Source organism: Sarcophilus harrisii, chromosome 5 (assembly GCF_902635505.1).
Source record: "Sarcophilus harrisii chromosome 5, mSarHar1.11, whole genome shotgun sequence".
Lineage (NCBI taxonomy): Eukaryota > Metazoa > Chordata > Mammalia > Dasyuromorphia > Dasyuridae > Sarcophilus > Sarcophilus harrisii.
Genome location: NC_045430.1, coordinates 211945900 through 211967316, shown reverse-complemented (window position 1 = coordinate 211967316; position 21417 = coordinate 211945900). Strand labels below are relative to the sequence as shown.

Here is a 21417-nt window from a genome sequence, read left to right as displayed (position 1 = left end):
AACACCCTCTCTAGGTAACACCATTTCCAAATACTGGATTTATCAATGGGTTTACATCTCCCACCTTCAAACCTGCAGCATCTCCTCTAACATCACTCAGACAATATCCTCCTAGAAATAGGTAAGTCAAAAGACTCAATATTTTTCTTCTATTCTCCCTCTACCACTCTCTTCCCATTTGCCCTTTCTTTCAGCGCAGGTTGAATATAAGATCTTTAATGGCAGGCACTATTTTTGGTCTTCCTAGCACCTAACATATAATAGTAAGTGCTTAATAAAAATTAATTAATTTAATTTTTAATTAATTTAATATAATTAATTTAAAAGATTAAATTAATTTAATCTTTTTGTATATTTGTATACTTAAAATAGTAGTACTACCATATAGTTTTCTTAAATATTTCAAAATGTAAATGTGTTTATTTGTATACAAATGTATACAAATATATACAAATAGTGATATAAATTTTTAACATTTGAGCTGTATCTTGTTTTGAAATTCATCCCAAATACTTTTTGTATACCAGAAATCATAATCACAAATAATGAAAATTATTTAAGCAAAATACACTATTCCATAGAAACGTGGACTTTTTAACTTAATTATACATTTTTTTAAAAAGTAGATTATCACATACATATTTAAATGGTGGTTGGCTACTCTTCAACCATGACTTTTGTAAGCAATTTGTAAGCAATTTTTTTGAGAATTAAAGGAATCACAAAATATGGTAAAAAAGGTTAGGTAGAAAAGTGGACTATTTTTTCAAGTAAAAATACATTTCCCTTAAGAAACGGAATTATTGCTTATCTTTAACTAGTAGATTTTAATTGAGATATATTTGAAAAAAACAAAGTCTTTATAAGATTTCTTAATAGATATTTGATCATGATTTTAAAAAATTAAAGAGATATACAAATAAATTTGCAGGAATCCTAGTAAATCCCATCTACGACATACGCTACCCACTGCAGATAGAAGACCTGGACTATTAGAAAGTCCTACAATATTTAATTTCACTGCTGACCGCTTAATTAATGGTGTCCGAAGTCCACAAACAAGGCAACCAGGACAGAACAGAACACGGATTCAAAACACTTCAACTTATACCAAGAGGGATCTTGGAATTGGGAGAATGGAGCCGAATAATCTTGAATCCTCTTCAGTTTTAGGTAGAGGGAGGTAAGTTATATAGAATTAAGTATACCTTGTAGCATGATTTTTTTTTTTTATTTTAGTCAAAAATATCTTTGAATTATAACTTTAAACTGTATCTCAAAATAAAGGATGTGATGTATACTGCAATAGCTCCATATCTTCAATCTGCTTTTGAAATTGTACTGTCCATTCATTGTATCTTGAGCTACTATTCCAGTGAATCTAGTTTTTATCCCTGTTCTGCAACCAAGTTGCTATCATGGTATCATAACATTGCTATCATAACTTAATCTTGAAATATAATTGTTTATAGTCACTTTACCTGAGGAATTTGGTGACTTCCAAGAATATACTTTCTTTATTCCTTACTCTTGTACCTGCTTAGCAAAAACTCATTTATGATAAACATTATTCCTTAGCTTTTTTTACGTATACTCTCTCACACACACACATCTCTCAATCCACTAACCTTCCCTCCTTCTAGCCCCTTTGTCTTTGTCATGTATAGTTCATCACTTCTGCTCCCTGAGAGATTCTTTAGAAAAGTGGACTTTATTGACAGGTGACTAACCTTCCCTCCTTCTAGCCCCTGTCTTTGTCATGTATAGTTCATCACTTCTGCTCCCTGAGAGATTCTTTAGAGAAGTGGACTTTATTGACAGGTGACTAACCTTCCCTCCTTCTAGCCCCTGTCTTTGTCATGTATAGTTCATCACTTCTGCTCCCTGAGAGATTCTTTAGAGAAGTGGACTTTATTGACAGGTGACTTTCTAAAACAGATTTAAAAAAAAAAAAAAAGTTTAAAAGGCTTTATAGAAATTTGAAAAAAAAAGAAGTAAGGGTGAAATGTGGTTTCTTTACATGTATGTGGAAAGCAAATATTTTTTCCAAGGCTGTAGTTTTAAGGATTGATTGTTCTTCCTCTCCCTTAGGAAAAATTCCTATGGCTTTCGGAAAAAAAGAGAGGACAAATTTACAGTGAGTACACATTTTCAACTATTCTCTTTATTTTTATTTAATTGTTTGGCCTTAAAAGCAGAAAAACCAATTGTAACCAAATTGTTTACACATGAAACTTGATGGAGCAAATAAAAATTTTGAAAATTTATAAACATATGATAAAACAAACACAACTAATTAAAGTAGGAAATAATTTGGAGTAGTTTCTAGGTTTTTATTTTTTTAAATGTTTTTATATGCTATAAATGCTCTGCCCCATATGTAGAATCCTATTCACATGTGTGTTAATTATTACTCTTTGCAAATGCACAGTACCTAATTTTGGAAAACTAGTAAATTTTAAAATTATTGGGCTTTTAATTCTGACTTGAGTATAATAAAATCTGCTGGGAAAATTTAGCTGATTTTTGTTTATTTTTTTTTAAGATTCATTTGTTTGATAAGTATGTTTGATAAGTGGCGTGCATACAGGTATTAATGAGATAAGTAAAAATAAATAAAATATTTAATTTATATTGTTATATCTCAAAAAGTCTACTATTTACAGTTACTGTTTTAATTTTGTACAATTACTATTTATATACATAATGATTCTGATACAAACTTGGGTATAAACTTTCATTTAAGTATAGATAAGTGCTATTGAGTTTTAGAGGAGGAACAAGATAACTTCATGCAATTAGGGATAATTGCATGGCAGAAAGTGAAATTTCACTGGCAAAAAAATTTTTTTAGGTTAAGATAATAGCATGGGAGGGGTTAAAAAAGTAAACAGGAGTTAATTATAAGGAATAGTTCTAATAGTTCAATTTGATACTAGAATTATAGATTCAACTCTGGAAGAGACCATTCAAAATCATTTGATTCAGCCCACTATTTTCAGGTGTGTGATACCTCTAATAACTAGCACTATATTTTTTTTTACATATCTTTACAAATGAATAAACCACAGCTTCCTTTAGTTCAGTAATTTCATTGTGATAGAAAAAGTGTTTTTCCTAGTGTAACTTCTTCCAAAGTAATTAGTTTATGGAACATGGTTCTTAATGTTATAATAAAAGATTAAATAGAAAGTCTATTCTGGAATTGAAATTTTTTAGGTTCTGAGTTACAAAAGTTGACCAGTATAATAACATTTTTTTTTTGCAGAGCAACATATCAAAAAGTGAACATGTTTTTGTTGTTGTTCAATTGTTATGACCCAATGGACCATAGTGTGGCAAGGCCCTTCTGTCCTCTAACCATCAAAATCTTTCCAAAGTTCATAGTTGTTTCCATGATACTGTCTATCTATCTGAGTGTCTGCCACTCCTGTTTACTTTTGATTTCAGGTTCCCAACATCAGGGTTTTTTCTAGCGAGTTGTGTATTCTCATTATGTGGCAAAAATATTTAAACTTCAGCTTTAGTATTTGGCCTTCCAGTGAATAGCCTGAATTAATTTCTTTAAGTGTTTACTGATTTGGAATCCAAGTGGTGTTCCCAAGTCTTCTTCAGTACCACATTTTGAAAGCATTAATTCTGCATTGCTCAGCTTTCCTATCTCACAACTTGTCTGACTCTCATAGCCATACATTTCTGCTGGACACATTATAGCTTTGACTCTATATGGACCTTTGTTGGCAAGATGATGCCTATGTTTTTTAGTATGCTGTCTACATTCAGTTAACTCTTTTTTTCAGCATCTGCTATGCTACAGTAAGAGATAGAAGTGACCAACATATTGCCATTAACCTTGAAGCATTTATAATGAGTAGAAAATAATAAGAAATACACACATAAAAGAGATTTCTTACAACTTGGGAGAGAGTTTATTTACCATTTATTTATCCTTAATTTCAGAATCAGAGAAATGGTTCACAGTGCATTTTCATTTACAACACTCACATCTAATGCAATTTGATACAGAATCTTAAATCACAATATTTAATATTTTGTGGAAAGAACTGACTTTATAAAGCATAAAGCAGAGTTGTTCTGTCCTCCAAAAATTATTTTAGAAAACATTAATGAATTTAGAATTACTTTATACATCACTCACCAGAATCTATTGGAAGTAATAGCATTGGTGATTTGGAAGGTAATTTGTTGTCATTTTAGTTTTGTGCCTGACCTTATGTTAAGGTTGCTAATATCAATATCAATAACAAAGTTTGTTTGTACTTCAGGTACAGGAAAGGTAATAATAGCATGTGGTTTGAAAATCAGCCTTGCCCCACCATGTGACTATTCTTGCGGTCATAATATTGTTTCCTTAGTTTGGAGTTGCTTATGGAAGAACATATACTTCAAAAAAGCTAAAATGTCTAGTAATTAACCCTTGCATAAGTGTTGTTAGAACTCTTGTAGATCTGGAGACCATTTCCCAAATTGCTCTGTTAATCAAGGAAATATGATGCTATCAGTTTGGGATGACATCTTTATAATTTAGCTAAAGACCAAGTCAGTCAATAAGTATTCCTTAATTTCCTGTTATGTGCTAGTCCCTGTGCAAAGTGTTGGTGATAAAAAGAAAAACTACTAAATCCAAACCCAGTTCTTTCTCTCAAGCAAAAACAGTCTAATGATGGAGACAATGAAAACAATTATGTATACACTAGTTGTACCCAAAATAAGTTTAATATAATTATCAGAGGAAAGACAATCACGAACAAGGAACAGGAAAATCTTTCAGAAGGTAGGACTGTAGAAGAGATAGGAAGGAAGCCAGGAAAGCTAGGAGGCCAGGGGTAAAGAGCAAGAGAGTGCTAGGGGTGGAAGATGATAGGAAAAAGTGCAAGAAACAGCAACTAAGAGGATTGTATCATTCAGTCTCAGAACGTAAAACTGGGAACATAGGCAGAGGCCAGATTATAGAGAACTCTAAAAGCCAAACAGAAGATTTTATATTTGATCCTGGAGGTTAATTGCTACTGGACAGAGAGAAGTGGCTTAAGAGTGTGTGAAAATGGTCATACTCTTACTTCAGGAAGTAAGACATCTTAATGAAGGATGAACTAAACTCGAGTGGGAAGCGTATTGAGCCATGAAGATCATCCAGCTGAATATTGAGCCTTTTATAGTCCCTGGTCATTGAGCATTCCTCACTAAAGCTCCAGGTAGGATTAATGAAGGCCCTTAAAATGAAAGGATTAGCCAAGGTGATTTGAGGACACTCCTAGCCCTAAATCTGTGATCATATGAAAGTTTCACATGATTTTTATATATGCTATATCAGGTTCTAAAACTGTAATAAATTCTGAACTCACAAGGTAATCAATGAACAAGTAACATTACATCAGCAAAGCTTACAGAACTGATATACCAACTTATTTTTAGGGACTATATTTCAAAAATTTTCAGGGCCTTCACTTGTCTCATAAATAATAGCTTTTAACTCCAGTCATATGACTGCAAATTCATTGTTATTTCTACTGTACCATATTGCCCTCTTCTGGCTAATCTTGTTCAGAAATATGGTCTTTATGACATGACTAAATAAAATAATTTTTGAAAGTACAAATGAACATCTATCATCAGTGAAATCTAAGCTAAATCTATGTCTTTTTTTTTTTTTTAAGAATTTGGTTTTTCTGTCCTTTACCTTGATTTTGTTCTTAAATCATAGATGTCTTTTCCTTGGTTAGAAAGATCATTATAATGGGTTTCTGATATTTGCCAGCCTTTTCATAATTTTTCCTTTCCTGGTCGTTGTTTGCCTAACTGAAGACTTAGTAGCTTCACATCAGTCTTTGGGCCATTAAAGTAGGTATTCAATAAATTTCTCATATTCAATTGCCTTCAATATGCCAGGCACAGTGCCAAGTGCTAGGATATAAAGTGAATATATTGATATTCTAAAAAGTAAATGTCCTGATTTAGTTGATATTTTGGAGTTGCACAAAAAGTTATAAATTATTCAAAAGATACAGTGAATACATTTTTAACCTAAGTGCTTACTTAATATGTATACCAATTATTATACCATAATAAAGTAATTATTCCAGGTACCATTGAAACAGGTATTCATTCATTAAATAGTTTCAAACTTTCCTTTTTGTCTTCTTTAAAATGATTTTTATCATTAATATTATTGATGCGCCGCCCCCCTCCCCCCTTTTTTATTTTTCCTCAGACATTAATCAGCCATGCCTCATATTCATCGGATTCTCCCACCCCTCAGCCCTTACTGTGACAAAATTATGAAACAAAATATCCTGATTCATTGACCTCATTTAAATATACATGCAGATTTCTACACGCAAAGTACCTTACCCCATTTATTTCCCCCCCCACCCCCCACGTGCCCTACTTCTCCAGGGGAAAGAATAGAAATACATTTCTTCTTCTTTGAGGCAAAGATTGGTTATTAAAATTGCATGATCATTATAAAGTCCTTTTTCATACTGAGAGCTTGCATCTAAATAGTCTACAGCACTTATAATTTCTTTTTAATCTGCTACCAATTAAGAAACTAGTTTACTAAGCTTATCAAAATAAGAGCAAATTGAGTCTAAAGGACCTTTTTAAATAAAAATGGTTTTAAGCTTTTGTGCATGAACTCTACAGTGTATATTTTAACTTCATAGAAGTACTTTTTTGTGCACTTATTTCCTGGTTTTCATCTGTGTTCAAGATTAAACCAAAAGTACTTATTAAGCACTTAATGCTATAGACCCTAGGTTTTGAATATAAAGAAAGGCAGAAACAAAAAACTGCCCTTTTAAGGAGTTCATGATAGAACTTGGTTTAGCATGATGTTTGAGAAGTAAAGTACTGATTTAATTTGGATGTAAAGCTTGGTAAATTTAAATTATGAGACTTATTTAAATTAATAAATTAAAAATAATTTAATAAATTTAATTTAATAATTTAATAAATTTAATAAAAAAATTTAATGAATTAAACTAGATTCCTTGGCTCATATCTTTCACCATATACCTCTAGTCATCTCTCTGTAAGTATTGCGATTTTCTCCCCATTAAATATTAACTTTTTTTGTTTGTTACAGCGAAGTCAGACTCAATCTCCAACACCACCAAAACCTCCATCTCCTAGTTTTGAATTAGGCCTGTCTAGTTTTCCACCTTTACCTGGAGCTGCAGGCAATTTGAAGACGGAGGATTTATTTGAGAATAGGTTGTCTAACATGGTAATGGGAACATCAAAAGAAAGAGTAAGTAATGTGTATTATAAAATGGAAGTTATATGGAAATATATATGGAAATGTTTTTATATAACAGTAGAAATTATCTTCTTAGATTTATATAAAGGGAAAACCACTTGAGCTATTTGTAGTGCAATTCTGTGTCATGTAATTAACTACAGCAATTGTAGCCAAGTAAGTGGAGAATTGGCCTTAGATTAGGAAGATTTACTTCTTTGGGTCTCACCTTCTTTTAGTAATAGATTAGCTTTTTGCCACCTTCCAGCTCTAAATTTTGCATCCCCAAATAGGTCTCATTTACTGCATTGGGCACCAAAATAAAATATGTCTAAAATACATTGTTTTTGTGCCTGTTTTCACTATAAACCACTTTTCAGCAATATTTGAATGTAACAGTGTCCCACAGTAGGCACTTTTTTTCTAGGGTAACAACTAGAAATGAGATTGAAATTTAGCTGTGGATAAATAACACGCTTTCTACCTCACCCCCGTTTCCCAGGTCCTACCTCCTGTCTGGATTTCCCAGATTGTACCTCCCTTTGCTCCTGCCTTCTGTGACTCTGGACTTTTGAGCTTTACAGAATATAGTGTTATCATTTACCTTTACTTATTTGAGGCATGACAATGACGACAATGACCTTGGACTTTCTGCCAACTTGGCTGTGCCAAATCTTCACACTGTACTGAGTACTTGATGTCTTATCTTCCTTTTCTCAAGACGTTGGTGATATAGTTCAATTATACATTATTCTCTTAAACTGGAGTACTTTGCCTCCTTTGCTTATTATTGAGCTTGCCAAGACCCAGACTTATATTACTGAACACCATCTACCTTTAACTCCTACTCTTACTAAATGGAGCTAGTGAAAAGTCATGTAACCATATTTGTTTCACTTGACTACAAATTTTTGTTGCCTAATTTTGATTGGGTCCTCATGGTTATATAACTTTTCCTTCCTTCCTTAACCTTTCTGTGGCACTCTTTCCTATCCTTTCAGTTCGCTTACTGAGGACTTGGCCTGCTACTTGCTAAACAAATTGAGAAAATTCATTGAGAAAACTGTTTCTCTTCCCCCCTTTTCCTCATCTCACACCAACCAGTTATCTCCTTCATCCCTTTATCACATGAAGTGGCCTCTGACATGCAAAAATCAAATCGAAATACAAGTGGCAGTTGATTGTCTCTGATCATTCCAACTCTGTCACTACACTGCATTCTCTTTTCCATTTACTAGTTGCTTCCCTACTACCTACAAAAATGTTCACATCTCCCCACACTTAAAATTTTTTCTTTTCCTTTATCTAGTCATCCTCAGTAACATTTGTCCTTTGTCTTTCCTGCCTTTCTCAGCCAGTGTCTTTGTGAAAGTTGTCTCCAATGTATGCCTCTGCTTCCTGACCTCTTTCTTTTATCAACATTTAGCAAGTTGGCTTTTAACTTCATTATTCTACTGAAACTGCTCTTTTCAAAGTTAGCAGGGATAGGAATTGTCACTTTTAATGGTCTTTTCTCAATCATCCTCTTCTTGACCTCTCTGTAGCCTTTTACATTATTAATGCGCTTCTGGCCATGGTTAGGTTTCCATGACACGATCTCTTCTTATTCTTCTTTCTTTGCCTGTCTGATTGCTCTTTCTTTTCTTTTGTAGGATCTTTATCTAGATTGCTCTAGGGTAATTTCTTGCCCTTCCCCTTCTTTTCTATTTTCGTGGTCTCATCAGCTCCCAAAGATTGAGCTGTTCAGATGTAGATAATTCTCAGCTTTCTTTGTCTCTCTCTCTTCATCTGAAATATAATATCACCAATTCTATTGAACAACAATAACTGGCTGGTCCATAAACATCTCAAATTCAACATGTTCAGTTTGAATACTTATCTTTGTCCTCAAACCCTCCCCCCCTTTCCTAACTCCTCCCTATTTTTTTTTTTAAATTTTCTTGTCATTCTCATCTGACTTTCACCCAGTCTTTTCCTAAATCTTACCATTTCTACATTCAAACATCTCTCTTTGTGTGTGTGCGTGTATGTGTGTTTGTGTATTCCCTTCTCTCTACTTCTACAGCTGTTATGTTGGTGGAATCTCTCATTGCATCACACCAGGACTATTGCAGAAGACCTCTGACTGGTATCCTTCTCTCAAGTTTCTTCCCATTTTTATTCATCCCCTATTCAGCTGCCAAAGTGATCTTCTTAAAGTGCAGGTTAGAGTATGTCACTCTTACTCGGTAAACTCCAGTGATTCCTTGTTTGCTCTAGAATGAAATGTAAAATTCTGCTTTTTTTCATTCTTTTTATAATTTACCCTCTTCAACATATTCTTCAGTCCATTGTCCCTGATCTCCTGGATACACTTTTCTTTAATCTTTAATTTTCTTTAATCTTTAATTTTCTTTAATTTTAATTTTCTTTTAATTTTTTCTTTTTAATTTTCTTTAATTACTTTCTGTAATCCATTTTCATTATCTCCTGTTCCTAAAATCTTCTCCCTCCCCTCCTTTGTCTACTGACTAATTTCAAGATTCAGCTCAAATTTCACTTTTTTACAATAAGCTTTGCCCAAACTTATTCTCTTCTAGAGCCTCTTCTTGAAATTACTCAGCATTTATATTCTATTGCAGTTCTTTGCTTGTCCTCTCTACTATTAGAACATGAGCTGTTTTAAGATAAAGGGTTTGTGCTTATCTTTCTTTCCCTGCTGTTTAGCACAACCCTTCACATATGGTAAAGGCTTAATAAGGATGCTGGTGACTTCCTAAAGTACCTTGGAAGCATATTGTCAGGAAAGGTTTTTATTTCATTTTATGTAAAGTGAAGGTGTTTTCCTGCTTGACTCTTAATCTTTCAATTTAGTAATCAGACTTGTAACAAAGTCATGACTCTTATTTACATATATTCAGGAAAATCTGATTTTCATTTGATTCTAAGATACAGATATTGAATCTGACAAATTACAAATTCGTAGGCACTAAATCTGTAAACATTTGTGATACTAGCATGGAAAAATTCTATTACTATATTTTCTTTTAAATTAAGGGTATAGCTGATCTCATTGTGATGTGGGCGGTTCAGTTAAGTTCTTAGTGCCTCCAGGTAGCCATCTCATAAGAAGAAACGAAGACAGGTAGTTGTTAAGTATCTACTATGTGTCAAAGACTATGCTAAGCACTTATACAAACATCTCATTTTTATTCTCTCAACATCCTGGTGGGAAGGTGCTGCTATTATCTCCATTTTACAGATGAGGAAACTGAGGCAGGCACAAGGTAAAGTGGCTTGCCTATGCTGACATAGAGAAGTATCTGAGATTGGATCTTCCTGACTCCAGATCTAGCTCTCTATTCACTATCCTATCAAATTTGTTTGTCTGCACTAGAGCTTTTTGGAAGAGTATCTTACACCAAAATCACAGATTTAGGCAGAAAAAAAAGTAATTAAAGTGTTATTCCCCTAGAGTTCTGATACCAACCAGCAGAATATCTATAACTGAACTTTACAGTTCAGAAAATGTATGCTGGTAGAGTCAGGTATATGATGGTATAATTTAAATTTTTGAGAGGAAAAAGTCATTACATTGCTTTTGAGGATATTTGTGAATGTTTTTTGACATAGTTGATGATACTTAAAATGGGTGTTTGACCTAGGGGCACCATGAAAAAATTGTTTAGACATTAAGGGTGCCACTAACTTTGTTAGTTTAGGGAGACAATTCTACTTTTCTTTTGACCATCATGTCCTTTCAGTTGCTTTTGAAACAACCCACCAACCAAGAAGGAGCCATTGAGAGTCCTTCATATTTCAAAGTCCTGATATATTCACGTATACATAGTTTCTCATAACCAGTATAGTTAGGTTTCTGAAAATTTTTTTGCAATTTTATTATTATCATGATTCATTTGATGCTTAGATTTGTAAATTTGCTGCTAAGAATTCTTCTTCCATTGACACTGATAATTAGCCAAAAAATTTACAGACAATATGTCTTAAGTAAGTCATGGCCAGAATAAGACATGACCTGATGGCTAGATTTGTGAGTATGATTATTTCTAAACTTAGCCAGGGCATTTTTCAGGCAAGAAACATTTAGCCCCTCCTCAGTGCACCAAGGTTTGAAACATTCCAGTATGAAACATTCTCTCAGACTGTTGATATAGCCTTCAGTAAACCAGTATTGCATCCATGACATTGTTGAGATTTAGGGGTAAACATGAATGGAAAAATTTTACTTTTGTTTCCACAATCATTTTCCCCTAAATTATAAAAGGCTAATTTGATTTTCTTGCGCCCACCCCCCAAAAATTATTTTAATTTGTTTTTAAGATTCTTTTTTTTGAGGGACAGCTAGGTGGTGCAATGGATAGAGCACCAGTCCTGAAGTCAGGAGGACCTGAGTTCAAATCTGGTCTCAGACACATGACACTTCCTAGCTGTGTGACTCTGGGCAAGTCACTTAACTCCAATTGCCTCAGCCAAAAAAAAAAAAAAAATCTTTCCTTTTTGAATCTTGATTCCAAATTCTCTTTCCCCTACCCACTGAAGACAAGCATAATGCTATCAGTCATACATGTGAAATCATGTAAAACATTTCCTTAGTTATTCTTTAGTTTGAACTCGTGTTCATCTGTTTTATTCTTAGAATTTCATCAAGTCTTTTGGACTTGTCTTGGACTATTGTATTGATTAATGTCTTTAGCTGTTGAGGTATATCCCTGCTCTCATGGTCTGCTGCAGCTCTAAATGCTAGTGCTTCTCCCTACCTTGGAACTATGACCCAGAAGTGCAAATGGGTAGTAGAGTTGCCTGCCCGCACTATCCAGGGACAGCAAAATAATCTTTCTGACCAATTTGTCCTACCCTCTTATTCTGTGAGTTGAGTATTTGAAGCTGCCGCTGCCGCTGCCACTATCACAGCCATATCCAAGGCCTGCTGTTGCTACTAGTAATGCCTGTTGTCATGTGCACTCTGGGTTGGCTCTCCTGCCAACCTCCTGAATTGTCTTAGTCTAGAAAACACGTCTCTGACTTTTTCTTAGCTCTGCTATTACACAGTCTGATTTGAGGAGTCCAGCTGGTTTGCTGCCTCAATTTTGACATCAACCACCTTATAAATTGTTATTTGTAACAACTTATCCTTGCTTTCTCGTCTTCTACCATTCTTGTTCATGTCCTTCCATTTAACTCTTCATAGAGTAACTAAAGCTCCAGTAGGTCTTCCTCCATGTGTTTAATACTTTGTGTATAACATTAAAGTACCTGGACTATGCATTCTTCTCATCACATGATTGACCGACTTCCTGTGTTGTCACAGATGCAATGATGATTTCTTTCTGCTATTTCTAATGCACAAGTTACCTATTTGCAATATATTTCATCGTTGTCATACTCATTGTTTCAATATATAGATAGATTGTAAATTTCTTCCTCTGTACTCTGCTTTAATGGCAGTTTTTCTATTATGTGGCTCTACCAGAATGCTTAGCTAATCCTTAGCTTGAGTTTCTTTTCTAATTTTTTACAATTACAAATAACATTGCTACAAATATTTTCACACAAAAATATTGCCAAATTCATGTATAGTGCCAATTTTTAATAACACCAATGACCCAAAACTCTAATATCGGTAAGACTTAACATTTTAATTTTTTATGTATTAGACATTAGGTGATACTTTAAAGTTACATCTTTTAAAATTATTTGATGGTTTTTGTTTTGAGGAAATGTTCTATATCATTTCCTTCAGTCGTGTTTTTTTTTTTTCCTATTGATTTATTTTTAATTTATAATTTATATTGCTTCCTTACAGATTCTGTATTTCACATTTCTCTCTGAGAGGAAATACATTATTTTAGACATAGTGAATGAACCATGGACACAGGAGTTTAATATTTTATTTTTTTATTTTTGCTGAGGCAATTGGGATTAAGTAACTTGCCCAAGGTCACACAGCTAGGATGTGTTAAGTATCTGAGGCCAGATTTGAACTCAGGTTCCCTAACTTCAGGACTGGTGCTGTATTCACTGCACTATCTAGATTCCCCTTAAATTTCTTTAAAGAAATAAAAGCTAATAGGTCAGTTAGGCTGATTAGAGAGTTCCTAAAGGAGAATCTGGAATGCTTTGAAAGAATGATACCCGATTTATTTGTTTCTCTGCATACTTCCTTTATCCAGTTATATGAAGTAACTTAATAGAATTTTTATTGGTAATGTAGTAATATATTAATAATAATATAATAGTAATATATTATTTTGGATGGTGGTGTCCACGTTTTTATGACAAATTGTACCGTCAACAGGTGCTGTTACATAAAATGTGCTTAAAATAATAAGAAATTATAGCTGTAAATAAATTCTCAAATAGGAAATAATCTCTTCTGTAGTTTACGTTGAGAACAATTTAATACTCTAAATACACTCCCTTTTCCTATAGGAATAAGAGCCTCAACTTTAGTTAATATAGTTGCTGTAATCTCTTCCCTCTCAAATATAGAATGATTAATTAGGTTAGTAATCTGATTTTTGTGGATACTAATACTCTTCTAATACAGATCTATCTGTGACCCATCCATATCATCCCATTTTTTGCAATTCTTATATGTGTCTTTACATTTCCATCAAGGTTCCTATGTTCTAGACTCCTTCCTCTAGTAGCTGTAATGTTTCAAGTAAGTCTGCACATTGCTCAGGCCATTCATTAACTATAGATCATTCTAACTATATGACTGCCCTACTTCCTTTCTCTATCATACATGTCTATAATAATAAGTTAATTATAATATGGATTGTACTCAACATTGCCTTATTTGAGGTTTCTCTGATTCCTTTGAAATTGAGGGAATCCTTAAAAGCAACTCCCCTCCCCTTTTCTTTTGTTTGAGTTTATTAAAAGTTGGCATACTTTGAAAGGTGAGGTGCCAGAATTTCAGTTCCTGCGCACTCATTGTATTCTTTGTCCCCATGCACTAAAAAATAATAGCATTTCAATCCTTTCTTCCCCATTCCCCCATCCCTTGGCCAAATTGGGGTGGGTGGGTAAAAGCATCACCATTATTGTCACAAGTTCAGTTAGTGGCAAACGCATTTTTTGTAACCCTACTTTTTTATATAAAATCACTTTTTTCTTGTATCTCTTTAAAATGAACTTAATTCAGTTATTTGGTTTTTCTCTTTTTTTTAGCCCCTGAATGTGGATGCAAGTACAAACACTATTCCTGCAGTAATGCCTAGAGAGCCTTCAGTGTCAGGTTCTTCTGTTCTGTCAGCAGCATATGAACAGTCTCCTTCCCCAGTCCAGTTACCTGAGTAAGGATTTGAATTTTCACAACTGTGTCTTTGGTTTTATTAATTTTGAATCCAGAATTAGAGAAGACATTAAAGAATCTGTCTATTCACTATTAAAAAGAATATTGTTTCATGGTAAGCTGTTAGTAAATGAAATAAATCTTTTTTTTTTTTTTTTTTAAATTATCTTATAGTAAACTTTTTAAAAAATCTTAAGAACTAAACCTACCCTTTACATTGGGTACGTGTGTTCTTACAAAAAGCCTGAATTAACCCCTTTAGAAAATATCTATAGAGAGATCTATTTATGCATTTATATAGCTGTTACTATTATTTAGAATATCCCTCATTATCTCTTATTAGTGAAGTTTTCATATGTGTGGAAATAACTGATTTTTTTTCCCATTTGTTTGATTAATTATCTTGGTGATATATTTGTTTTTCATCCAGAATCTATTTCTGGTAGAATTCTATACATGCAAATAAACTTTTTAAGAATTTTTTATTACTTGGCCCTTATTGTTGGGTATCAGGTATAAAAGTACAGGAAGCTGCCTTCATTTTTCAAATTTACATGTAACATTGTTTTACAGAGAATCCAAGGTTGTGGAAAACAAGCAGAGGGAAACACACAGCATGGAACGGCTTTCTTGTGCCCTCACTCCCACTGCGTGTAGATCGGTGCAAGTTAATGGAACTCCTGCAGTATGTCTTTTGACACCTTTTCTTTCTAAATGGTTTAATCTGTCTATAGTATAAGTCTTTTGGGGTACTGTTCAAGAGTCTTATTTTCACTAAGCTTTTTACATTTTTTCTTCACTTTATGAAGTAATTTTGGTACTAGGGAAATTTCAATTCACTGGTTTTTCTTTTAATAGTTTCATAATTATCATTTATGGTTATAAATACAAATCTGTAACTTATCAGAAGTGGTTTTCCCAAGCTTTTCTGTATTTCCCCTCACCTTTCCCGTCTTCTAGACTCTATTGAGGCCACCATTAATTTTGCAGAAACTTGGCATATTTTTTTAAGTCATTCACTTTAAGTCTTGTCAATTCTACCTTCACAACATATCTACTTGTACGTCCAGTCTTTATCTCCTTTCTATCTTTCCCGTTGCCTCCAATAACTTTATGCCATAAATTTCTGTTTTCCCCATAAAGCACCATCCCTAACTCTCTGATTTTGAGATGGTAATAGAATTTTAATTCATGGTCCATTTCCAGTATTAATCAGTAGTAAAATATTTGTAAATTACACGACATAGTATTAAGGACTCAGAAAGTAGGAAGAAAGAGGAAATTTGATTGCAAGCATTTTGCTAGGCTTTGGCCAGGTCTACAAGGCTTCCTTATAGAAAAATAGAGGAAGGATTATATCCATATTATCTTTGCTCTTAGTCCTTTCTCTTTTTCTACATTTCCATCCTTTTCTTAAAATCTTTTACTTGAACCTCAGAATTCTGATCTAGGATAAGAGTCAGTTGATCTGCAATTTCATTATTGTTTTCTGACCATTGACTAAAAAAAATTGACAAAAGCTTAATACTTTTTAAAATATAGAATCAAGTTGAAATTGTTTCATTATATTTTGCTTTTATCTTCTGAGCTTCATTTATACTTAGCCAAGTTATTACTTAAAAGAGTAATCATATTGTGTTTATAATTTAAATGTCTTGTTTGTTCCCAATTTCCCAGGAATTGAGAAAACCCAGTTATGCTGAAATTTGTCAGAGAACAACTAAAGAGCTGCCACCACCTCCTCCTCCTTTACAAGCTCAGAAGGAACAGAAGCCAAATTCTGCTGGCTGTGGGAAAGAAGAAAAGAAGCCCATTGAGTCACCGATGGAGAGATCCCGAGAACCTCCACCTTCAAAATCAAATCCAGGACACCCCAAAGACCAGAGGAGGCAGTCAGGCCGCAGGTCCCCACCGCCAGCCCCTGGGAAGCGTTTGAATAAGGAACAGAATACACCTCCCAGATCTCCCCAATGAAGAGAGAGAGAGAGTGTGAGAGAGAGAGAGAGAGAGAGAGAGAGAGAGTGTGTGTGTGTGTGTGTGTGTGTGTGTATGTATATGCGTGTGTGTGTGTGTATGCGTGTGTATGTATGAGTGTGTGGATATGTATGAGTGTGTGGGTATGGGGACTATGGAAGAGTTCTGTTTACTAAAGTTCCCATTCAGAGTACAGAGCATGAGTTGCTGGTTAGGAGCTTGCAGTGGTATATGAGGCATGTGAAATGCCTTCAAGTTACTTTTCTTCTATGAAAAATTATTTTCCCCTCTTGAAAAACAGTCTATTTTTTCAGGATTTAATTGATCTAAACCTTATGTTTAGGTTGGTGCTTAACTGGAGGTGATGCATAAAGTCTGATTTTTTTTCAGGATAGAAAATGCATTTATCTTAACAAATTGATATTTTTTATTAAGCCTCCATGTGGCTATGATTACAAGCTATATATCTATATCTGCAGATATAGATATATAGTGAGTTTTTCTAAATTAAGCAGAACTCTACTGCTTCATTTTTTTAAAAATAACTGGTCTGGAAGTACATACCTTAAAATGACTAAATAGAGACTGATGATGGTTGGTAACAGCTAGTATTGCGAGTGCAGGAAGAGCAGATAAATTTTACAAAATGCTGGCACATGTTATTGGGAGAAGATTTTTTTTATTAGGTTATTGTGACTCATTTGGGCATAGGAACTTGCACTTTTGGGTTAACTAAATGGTTGGTTCTGATATTTTAAAATTTTTAATTGGCATTTGATCTTCAGTGCAAACAAATGATAAAAGTCCTATGGAGAGCACCATGGAGAATATGTTTGAGTTTTGATTTACTGCAAGCAAGTAACCAGCTTCTCACTCCATATTAAAGTAGATTAGACTACATGTAATAAATTCAAAGCACATTGTGAGTAGAAGGAAAAGCAATTCCATAAATTTTCATTGTGGAGAGGTGCCCATAGATAAGTTACTACAAGGTAGCACTGTCATGTTTTTGTTTTCATTTTTGTTTGTTTGTTTTTATTTTTGTTTTTTTTTTTTGTTGTTGTTGTTGTTGTTGTTTGTTTGTTTTTTGTTGTTGTTGTTGGGTTTTTTTTGGATAACCTGAAAGTTAGCATTCTTAGTCTGACAAGGAAACTGATACAAGTCACCACTGTACCTTCTGGTTCCCTCTTGTCCTATGCTCATGCTTTGTGTATTTCTTTCAACTCTGCCCCAAGTGCTCTTTGAAAGAGTCCGTATATTTAGTCAGCCGAGGGTTGACATTCTTCCTGTACCTCCTAACATTGGCATATAGATGTAAAGTTTTTTGTTTTTTTTGTTTTTTTTTTTTTTAAGTGTGAGAGAATGGTGTGTGTTGGGGATTTTTTTATGTGCTGGAGAAAAATCCCTGCTTTTCCTCTCAAATGAGGTTTCTCTTATTGATTCACTTCTAGAAGTGCTAAACTTCTGAGGAACAAGGATGCACTAAATTAGCAAGTTTCTAATAAAGTTAAATATAAATTATTTTTGTTTTAAAATGCCTAAGGTTTTTCTTTAAGTATTCTAAAGAGCAGGCAGTTAAAATGAAACTATTTCCTGCTAAATGTAACCATACATCTTATTCCATAAATGTTTATTTAAAAGAACTGATTTTTTTTTTAAGAAATTATTTCCATCCAATATTTAAAGACTTGAATTTTATTTAAACTTGAAAATGACTTTGCCTTAACTTTTGTATAAGACAGCGTAGCGTTAATGAAGACTGGCCCACTGGGTTGGCATGAGTGGAATACAGGATTACTCAGTTACCATATATATCTAGGGTCACTGGTTTTACTGAGTAAATTTACTGTAGAACAGGTAATGGCAGTTTTTGTAATATACCTTAAAGATCTTAAACAGTTGAACTTTTTCAGATTGTTGAAAAATGCTGTAAATGCAAATAGTCAATACTGTATTAAATATGTGCACTTGGAAGTGTGTGCTTTGCTTGTACAGTTGTAAATAATCAGAACATATAAAAAGGTACCCTAAAGAAAAATCTGATAAAAATTATTGATATATTATAAATGTTGCTGTTGAGCTGGATGTAGATAAACTAAATGTTGTGGTTTGAGTATTACTTTAATTTGTTGATGTTGGTTTTTTTTGTTTGTTTTTTGTTTTTGTTTTGTTTTTGTTTTTTCTTTTTTCCTTTTCTTTTATTCTGGTGTGCTGATCTGCCTCTTCACTGCAAAAGGGAAATGGGGGAAAATTTTATTTAAAAACCCTCAGATGTTTTCATATTCATCTTTAAAAGTGTGCATTTTATTCAGTATGAGTGTGTCTTGTAATATAATGTAAATAGGCAATTGGCAGTCTAGTCAAGTAAATAAAATAAAACAGATACATTTGAAACGATGGTCCTTTAAAACAATGTGTAAATGTGAAAGTAAGCATCACTAAGAATTCCTTCTCCCTCCCCCTGCCAAAAAAAAATCATACTCCAATATTTACGTGATCACTTCTAAATAGTATCAATACTCAAAAACGTTACAAAATAATTTTCAGATACTTAAATAAGAAATATGTAGTTGATTTCCCTTCATTTGACAAATAGCTGAGAATCAAAATTAATTGGCTTTTTAACACAAATAAATTGGACTGCAAGAAAGATTGCAATGGCAAGCAAAGACCTGATTACTTTTTAATATTGCACACTTTGTTGTGGGAGGAGATGGAACATGAACAACCACAGTTATCACCAAGATTACTAAAACCATTGAGTCACTGGATTTTATTATTTATTCTCTCCCCCTCCACCCCCCTCTGGACAGTGAACATGGCAATTGGATTTGTATATGGCTAAAGCCATCTGTAATGATTTGCTTTGTTTGCCTGCTGAACATGTAAGTGCTCAACAGCTGCAAACAATTTATTAAAAAGGTCACTTAACAGCAACAGTATACAGCTAATCATTATAGTGAACTGGTACATTATAAGGTAATATATTGAGACCAGCAGGATATGTTGTACTGTTTTAATGTATTCTGCTGCCATTTGTACTAGGTCAATACACTGTAATTACTGCTTACCCATCAATAGTCTGTTGCATCCAGAGTTTAAACCTTGCTGTGATGTGGTTTTTATAGCTTTCTTTTTAATTAAGCAAAAGGTGACATGCCAAATAGCTAGCTGTATGATGATACCTCAAAAAAATCATACTGCAATTACTTTGAGAATTTCCACTCACTGACACATTGAGGCTATCAGAATAGAAAGCTGTGATGCTACATGCAGACTTTTGTGATGGGACATATAGCTAATAACTGTGGCTTTCATAAATTCATTTTTAAACCCTCCTAGTAAGCAGTATCTCTAGAATCAGGGGTACAGCAATTAAAATTGGAATTTTGAACTTGTGAAATTGTGCGATAATATTTTTCAGAAATATAAAAATAGTATAGAATCTGGCCCAGTTTTCCCATAAATAATAGTGATGTAGTTGTTTTTGAAGTTAGTGCCATGACAATTTAGAACAGCCCCTTTTCCCCCATGGTGTCAACATTGTTGATCACTAGAAGTCACCTAGTACAGTGACAACAAGCTTTTATTTTGTTGTGTTCTCTTTTAACATTTCTGCAGTTGTCATGAAAAAAGGTCTTGTTTGAATGTAATTCATTGTTTCCCTAGAGCACCAGCTGACTAATGGTGCATATTGCTTTGTATCTCCTTTAGCTTGCTATGGTTAAGGATTTTATGTGCTTTGTAACCTATTACACAAATAGCAGCAGACAATCAGATTGAAGGAGAGTTAACAGCTGCCAATTTGGGAACTAGAAGTGGAATATGGAAGCTTCATTGAGGGTTTTTGTTTTTGTTCTATTTTTTCCATTAAGACTGGAATCAAGCTTACATGTAAACTATTGGTAATTTAAGTTTCTTTTTTGTGTCAACAATGTAAAACTGTCTAATTTGAAAAATGTAGGTTATGAAAAATAAAGATTTAGGCACTGTTCAATTTTTCTTTTGATTTTTTTTTTTAATTAAAATTTTTCTTCTAGAATCTTTTTTTTTTAAACTCTTTTTGATCTAATGCACATTGATGTCTACATTTATGGAAAATAAGTTGACTCCAAATTGCTTGAATTATGAAAGTTCTTCTGACTTGTACATAATTCTAATTATTTATATGAACTGCCACATAAGGTTTTTTCAGTCTAGCTAAAGTTGTTTACGGTTGTTTAATGAAAAATAAAATTGAGCACTAAAATCAAAATTGTTCATTATGAAATAGTGAATTAAACCCAAGCCATAAAGTAAATGTTGAAATATCTTAGTATTGATTTTTTTTTTTTTTTTTTAAGAAATGAATTACATTCTCTTCCAAAGCATTGTCACTTAAGGCCAGTTTAGATTTTTGTTTGTTGTACACATTGGTTTTCAGTTCCATAAAGGCATTGTATGAAAATAACATTTGAAAACAAATTTATTCATCAGTTTCATAAAAAAAAAAAAAGTGATAGAAAATAATTTCACTTGTTTATTTCCCCTCATTTGTGAATGAATGAGGTGTTTTTTTTTTAAACTCAGCAGAAGAATGGATAGGTTTTGATGCTTAATCATTTGAAATAAATACTATGAAAAGTAGCTACTGTGTGTTCTTTAAATAGAAACATTATGTTTTTTAGTGTCCTGGCAGTTTAGCTGGGAAAATTAAACTTTGTATTCAGTGCATTCATTTATATTAATAGTCATTGGAAATAAATAATTAATTGATATTTGGGTTTATGAAACATTAAATACAGGAATTTGCATATTTTAATTTAGTGCTGAGATTAAGAACAATGTTAAGGGAAAAAATGCTAGCCTACTTTGGCTTATCTTTTTCTCTTGAAATTGAGAG

The 21417-nt window shown here is 33.2% G+C and overlaps 1 protein-coding gene across 2 annotated transcripts in view; it reads left to right on the top strand.

Moving 5' to 3' along the window:
• The window catches only part of LARP4B (La ribonucleoprotein 4B), a 73563-nt gene extending 53031 nt beyond the window's left edge, over positions 1-20532 (top strand). For both annotated transcript variants that reach the window (XM_031939606.1, XM_023505020.2), the window contains 7 exons: positions 15-121; positions 932-1183; positions 2092-2137; positions 7109-7273; positions 14438-14562; positions 15135-15246; positions 16239-20532. In XM_031939606.1, coding sequence (XP_031795466.1) covers positions 15-121; positions 932-1183; positions 2092-2137; positions 7109-7273; positions 14438-14562; positions 15135-15246; positions 16239-16535 — 1104 coding nt within the window. In that variant the 3' untranslated portion in view covers positions 16536-20532. The remainder of the gene's footprint in view (positions 1-14; positions 122-931; positions 1184-2091; positions 2138-7108; positions 7274-14437; positions 14563-15134; positions 15247-16238) is intronic.
• The last annotated feature ends 885 nt before the right edge of the window (positions 20533-21417 follow it).